The 6,534-nt window shown below is 43.4% G+C and overlaps 1 protein-coding gene across 1 annotated transcript; it reads left to right on the top strand.

Moving 5' to 3' along the window:
* Positions 1-1,125: 1,125 nt before the first annotated feature.
* Positions 1,126-6,310, top strand: DMRTA1 (DMRT like family A1). The gene is made up of 2 exons (XM_026672256.2): positions 1,126-1,722; positions 3,703-6,310. Exons 1-2 carry the CDS (start codon positions 1,164-1,166, stop codon positions 4,557-4,559), a joined length of 1,416 nt encoding a protein of 471 aa, XP_026528041.2. The 5' UTR covers positions 1,126-1,163; the 3' UTR covers positions 4,560-6,310.
* Positions 6,311-6,534: the final 224 nt, after the last annotated feature.

Below are 6,534 nucleotides of genomic sequence, written 5' to 3'. Positions count from 1 at the left end.
CAGTCACAAATTTACCTAAGATAAACTTTATCTTGTTAATCTTATCTTGCTGTGAGAGCTTCAGGGACGGGAAGGGATGATGGATCTTGTCAGTGTTGGAAAGTGCTTTAACATTCTTTGGGGATTAGCTATGCTTTTCTAATAAATCTTGCTTATTCTTAGGAGTTAAGATCAACGCAACATCATCGCAGTGGCAAAGTTAATTTTATCTGATGCTGCAGCGCATGCCAATCATAGGCCACCAGCAACAGGAGTGTGTGTGGGTGGGATGCAGAAGCGAAAAGTTGTCAATTATTCTCAGATATTTTTTTTTTTTGTCTCAAGGGTGCTTTTTTCAAGAAGCAACTGGACTTTCTGTTTTTTTTTCCCTTTGAAGATGTTTCGCTTCTCACCCAAGAAGCTTCTTAAGCTCGAATTTTTTGTTCATCTCCACTGAAGGGAATATATTTGTGAAGGTCCACAAATGTAAGGGATTTTTTAAAAAATCAAGCCTGCTGAAGGTTAGACGGTTTGCAGGCTCACCTGCCTTGACACAGGTTGGTGTTGGAAGGCACCAAGGGGAAAAAAAAGATAAAGGCGGCAGAGTTCCCGAATGCTTTTCACACACTAAAGTGGAGGTGCTTCTTGGCACCTCTGGAAGCGCACAGTAGTACAGCCAACTGACAGACACAAACACACCCTTCCAACTCGTCCCAAAGGTGCTTTTTTCAAGGGGCAACTTGACGTTTCTTTGCCTTTTTTTCTTTGAAGACGTTTTGCTTCTCACCCAAGAAGCTTCTTCAGTTTCGTTTCTCACCCAAGAAGCTTCTTCAGCTCAGAGCCGAAGAATCTTCTTGGATGAGAAGCGAAACATCTTCAGAGAAAACCAGAAAGTCCAATTGCTTCTTTGAAAAAAACAACCAAAAAACCAAAAACGCACCTTTGGGACAACGGCGACCTGGATGACTGAGAATCTCCACAGACGCTTCCAAGTCGTCCGGAGAGTTAAGATTCCCCTGTCACTTCGGTCTTGGTGGGCGGCTCCCTCCCTGCTCTCAAGTGGGCGGACACCCCGCCAGCCGCTCTCTCGGGGTCTGCGGAGACCAAAGCCCGGTCACACTCGCGCAAAAGCTGTCCACCCTCGGGGGAGCTACTCCCGTGCGCTGCTCCCGATCCGCGGACTCATGGCCACGGGCAACCCGCCGCTCCTGCCCGCGCCGGGGCTGCCCGTTTCGGTGCCTAGAGCAGCACCCCCGGCGGCAGCGGCGGCGGGGGTCCCCATGCCGCCCACCTTTCTTCGCCCTCCCAGCTTCTTCATGCGCGCCGCGGCCGCCGCGCTTTCCGCGGGCAACGCTCCAAGTTGCTACGCGCAGGCGGCGGTGGGCCTGGAGCGCGGCGTGGGTTACCCGCGCACGCCGAAGTGCGCCCGCTGCCGCAACCACGGCGTGGTGTCGGCGCTGAAGGGCCACAAGCGCTTCTGCCGCTGGCGGGACTGTGCTTGCGCCAAGTGCGCGCTCATCGCGGAGCGGCAGCGCGTGATGGCCGCCCAGGTGGCTCTGCGCAGGCAGCAAGCGCAGGAGGAGATGGACGCGCAGGGCGGCGGGGGGACTCACCCCAACCAGCCGCAGAAGCGGACGCCTGTTGCGGCTCGCCTCAGCTCCGGGAGGCAGGCGGCGGCCGGCGGCGCTGAAAGCGAGCCGGCTCCCAAGAGTTCCTGTCCGGAGTTCCAACGCGGGCGAAGAGGTGGGATTCCCCTCGAGGTTGGGGGTGTGTGTTAAATTTCCATAAAAAGTTGTGGTGTGTGTGTGTGGGCCGGGGGGCAGAAAGACAACCTCCCGAACTCAAACCCACCGCGGCGGATTCGAGCTTAAAGGGCTTTAAATCAGAGGTGGGAAATTGGTGGCGTTTCAGTCAGCGCGGTTCGCGAGAGTTTACGTCTGAACGGCGGAGAATCGAGGATGTTGGCAATTACAATGAAGCGTCTCTTGAGGGGAAAGGAGAACTGCTGGTTCTTTTCCCCAACTTTTAAGTTTTTTTTTTTTTAGATTTCTTCGAGATCAGAGGGAGATCACGGAGAAGGGGGAGGGTCTCTTTGAAAGTGTACAATAATGTGTTTTGAGAGCAATTTGGGATAGGACCGATTGGACTTTCTTTTTCTTTCGTTCTTAATGACCTTCAAGGCCAATAATAGTGTGTATTTCACGTGGAGCTATTTTATAGACGAGTTGTGCAGCTCAAATCCTTTTTTGGATTATGGAGATTATTCATTACTTAATGAATTGTTATTTGGGATTAGTGAAGAAACGGTTTAGGAAACTAGTCATCGGTTTGCTGGATGTAATAGATTGTAAAGTAGGAATCTGCCTTTCCTGTAGCTAGAGAAAAAGAAAAAAAAGGAAGGAAGGAAGGAAAGAAGAAAGGAAGAGAGAAAGAAAGAGGGAGAGAGGGAAGAGAGAGGGAGGAAGGAAAGGAAAGGGAAAAAAAACCATAGTTTAGCTCTATGTATTGCTGGAATTGAAATGAACCATAGATAGAATCCATTGATCTCTGTAAGATCCGTTCAACTAAATGGGTTTGTGCTGGTAGAAAGAATATGAAGTCTTTTTAGGTTCAAAAGATGCTAAAAAGTCTATTTTTAATAGCATTATAGCTCTTCTTCCATCTCAAACACAATCACATTCTGGCATTTCCCAGAATGTGTTAAGATTGTGGCTTTTCATCATGTTCCATAGCATGGATTATTAGAACTTTAAAAAGTTTCATTTTTAATCATGGGTGTGTCAGGATTCATAAAATATTTCTCTGGTCTTTTTAGAGTTGCCAGGGTGCAGGTTGGCCATTTGCTTACATTTTAAAGAAAATATTAATGCTTGGAAAAATAGTGTTTCTAAAAAGTATACAAAAGTATTATTCATGTTGCAAGCATTTGGCATTGCATGTACACTACCAAAACAGAATATGTTGCTTATTCCAAGGCAAATGAACTGAATCTATGATCTGGCCTTCATATGGGCAATTGTAATATATAAAGATATAAAGCACCAAGAAATTGTCTTGGGAAAGCTCTGTTAAAAGATAATGGGTATTATAGTTTTCTTTTAGTGCTCTCATTAATTTAAATGGTCTTTCTGCAGATCAGTTTGTGCTACAGGAAATCTGTGGAGGGAGGCAGAAGAACAAGTATGGGGAAAGCATTGAAACATTATTTGCTTCTTTATGGATGACAAAAGCACATCATCCAATTACGACAATTTACTTTCAGATACAGTTTGTAGGTTTTAAGCACTTGGGAGTGACTTCACGCATGAAGAATATCCTGTGTGGATATTGCTTCCATTTTACAATTTCCATGTTGTACTGTTGCAATATTTCCACTTTGCAGTAAGTGCATTTGTTTCACACTCTGTACATGTGAACAATCCTGCTTGGATATTTCATAATAGGTACCAAAAAAACGAGGATATGTACATCATATGCCATGCATATAGCAACCTGTGACATGGACACTTACGGGAAACTGGGTGTTTATGGGAAATCTGTTGTATGTGCAGTGCAGTGAAAATAAGAGCTTTTAAAGGCACTGAATTGTGTACGTAGCATATGGAATACAAGATGCGATTCCATAACTGGTAATGCCTAGGGTGTTTATATGAGAAAGTGGTAGATAAATCCGATATATTGTAATAACTTTAGTATTCGCCTGCATTTTTTCCCCCCATTTAGAAGAGAAGATTCAGAAGTATGACTTCTACTGCAGTGGATTGGGCAGTTCTGTAGTCCATTTGCTTACACCCTCTCTGACATCTTCTCCTGAAGTTGCTGGAAGCAATCAAGAGAAGCCACCCGAGATGCAGGCTTTAAGTAAAGAGATCTCTTTATCGGGTCCTGATGAATCTTTAGAAGGAACTGACAGCCCAGCCTCTTCGTCTTCTTCGGACATGGAATCAGGAAACGAAAGCGAGTGTCCCAAGGATTTTGTTCCCTGTAATGCCAGTGTCCCTCCTGTTCCTCCTGCTGCTGCTGCTGCTGACAGTGGCTTAAAGCGCAGAGACCCCCTCAATATTCTTACCAAGGTCTTCCCTAATCACAAATCAAGCAGGTTGGAAAGAGTTCTGCAGCTCTGCAGAGGAGACATAGTCCAAGCTATAGAGCAGATCCTGAATGCCAGCGAACACAGGCAAGGATTCCGGGAGCTTGCAATCCCAGTCTTGCCCGAATGCAGTGCTTTCCAGAGATCTTCTGATTTTGGCCTTGGAATAGATGTCGCAGCGCTTGGCAACAAATCAGCATTTGTGCCTCTTCAAACCAGCTCGGCCTCTTCCAGGAGAGAGATGAGCTTTTATGGCTTAAGCCCTAGACTTGGAATCGGACCTCTGAGAGTGACTTATTCTCCTCCAGGAAGAGCATTACCTGGATTGATGGCACCGTACCTGAGGAATGGCTTGTTTCCTGCTTTTCCTTTCCATCCAGTGGTGGATTCTTCCTTTTCAGGGGTGATCAAAGATGCGTCTTATTCCCCCAGTGAAGACAAGCTTTTCAGTACCAAGATGTACGCCAGGTTAAATGAAGACCGCAAATAGCATTTTGATCGACAGTTGTTTTTTTCTTAGTCTAATTTGTTCAGTTGTGCTGATACTCGTTGTGGAGCCCGATTCTTAAATGTACATCCAATAAAGAGAAAATTAGTATTAAATCCTTCATTAAAAAAAAAAAAGGCTGCCACAGGGTTCTTCCCCCCAAATCAGTTGAAATTGGCCATACAATAATTTGAAAATGGAGAAATTTGTGTCAGCAGTGAAAAATTGTTAGAAGCAAAATTGATATGGAAGATTATATTATATATTAATATAACATATAATTTCATCTCATTTGAATCTTTGGAAGAAAAAAAAGGTGACACTTAAGAGATTTGAAGTTGAAAATCCAAGAGTAATGTGAAAAATACCAGAAAATCAAAAACTTTTTTTTTTTTGCATTTTCAAAATATTTGATACATTTGTCTTTTCTTTTTTACTTGAAATGTAGGTGTTTGAAGTCAAGGAATAGTTTTCCAAATTTAGACTCTTGATTTTTCCTAATGAAACAGTTCTTGAAATATGTAGTACATGTCTCTGATTAACTGTTGTAGCAAAATTGGTAAATGATTTTGGATATAAGCATTTATCACTGAAGATATTATGAGACGTGATGGCTTAGTGGCTAAGACTCTGAGCTTGTCGATCAGAAAGGTTGGCAGTTTGCTGGTTCGAATCCCTAGTGCCGCATAATGGAGTGAGCTCTCGTTACTTGTCCCAGCTTCTGCCAACCTAGCTGTTTGTAAAGCATGTAAAAATGCAAGTAGAAAAATAGGGACCACTTTGGTGGGAAGGGAACAGCGTTCTGTGCGCCTTCGGTGTTTAGTCATGCTGGCCACATGGCCACGGAGACATCTTCAGACAGCGCTGGCTCTTCAGCTTTGTAACGGAGATGAGCACTGCCCGCTAGAGCCAGAAATGACTAGCACATATGTGTGAGGGGAACCTTTACCTTTATTATGCCTTAATTTTGTTTGCATATGAATATAAGAATTGAATGAATTGCCTGGTTAAAAAATAATTTGGAATTATGCTTTAGAATAATGTGATTGAGATTCAAGCTCATGTAATTTTCTCCTAGTGTATATGAATAATAATGAAGATTGGAAAATCTTTTATTTTGCATTACTAGGTGTATAACATCTGCCAACTGTAGTTATACTGTGGCTGGGTCCACACATTATACTAAGTCATAGTTTGCTCAAACCATGATTTTTAATAGCCTGTAATCTCCAGGTTCACACAATGTGCTAAGTGAAAATAGCTTAGTGCAACATGTGAATCTAGTCCAGAGTTTGTTTATGCTAAAGAGTGGCTTATTTAATAATGGTTTATTAAATAACCCACAAGTTTATGTGCAACAGGGTTTAATCTAATACAATGATGGGCATCTTGGGCATCTCTACAAGCCATGTAGGGTTTTGTAAGCACCCACTTCTGAAAAATGTTGGTCTACCAAATATGGCAGAAATATGACATTTCAGTGGCCCAGTCTTTCTGGGATGAGAGGACCCCCAAGATTAAGAGTGGGCTTAGAAAACTTCCTTACATTCCCACCTATGACTCCCCGGTAACCTTCCCCCCCTAAAGTCATAAACAGATCAAATTTAACTTGTTTTGGAAGAGTGGAGTTAAGAATGGAAATAAGAACATGAGGTATCTGGGAGCCAAATTGCTCCTGTCTTGAAATTCCCATGCAATCATACCAAGCCAAACCAAACAAACCACGTTATGATGTAACAGGGTGTGTGAATATATAATACAGTTTGTTATGTGACAGAAAACAATTTTGGGAATTTGAAGGGTTTTCTTTTTTAGACTAGACATTTTGTGGAAAGAGAAAAGGAAAAAAACAGATGACACTCTCAAGAATCATTTCTGTAATGTGAAGCCTTAATTTCCAGGTACTAGCACATTGGCTGCTGCTTCTGTGGGATCTGTAGGCACAGGGTGGACTTCTGATTCTGAAGTTAAAACCGGC

The sequence above is a fragment of the Notechis scutatus genome, chromosome 2, assembly GCF_049901735.1.
Source record: "Notechis scutatus isolate UNSWTSFEM ecotype Mainland chromosome 2, rNotScu1.2, whole genome shotgun sequence".
NCBI lineage: Eukaryota > Metazoa > Chordata > Lepidosauria > Squamata > Elapidae > Notechis > Notechis scutatus.
This window is presented reverse-complemented; position numbering and strand designations above follow the sequence as displayed.

Coding starts and splice junctions, on each gene's coding strand:
- DMRTA1 (XM_026672256.2), top strand. CDS start 1,164: ATGGCCACGGGCAACCCGCCGCTCCTGCCCGCGCCGGGGCTGCCCGTT. Junction 1,723..3,702: donor GTTCCAACGCGGGCGAAGAG/GTGGGATTCCCC, acceptor CCCCCCATTTAG/AAGAGAAGATTCAGAAGTAT.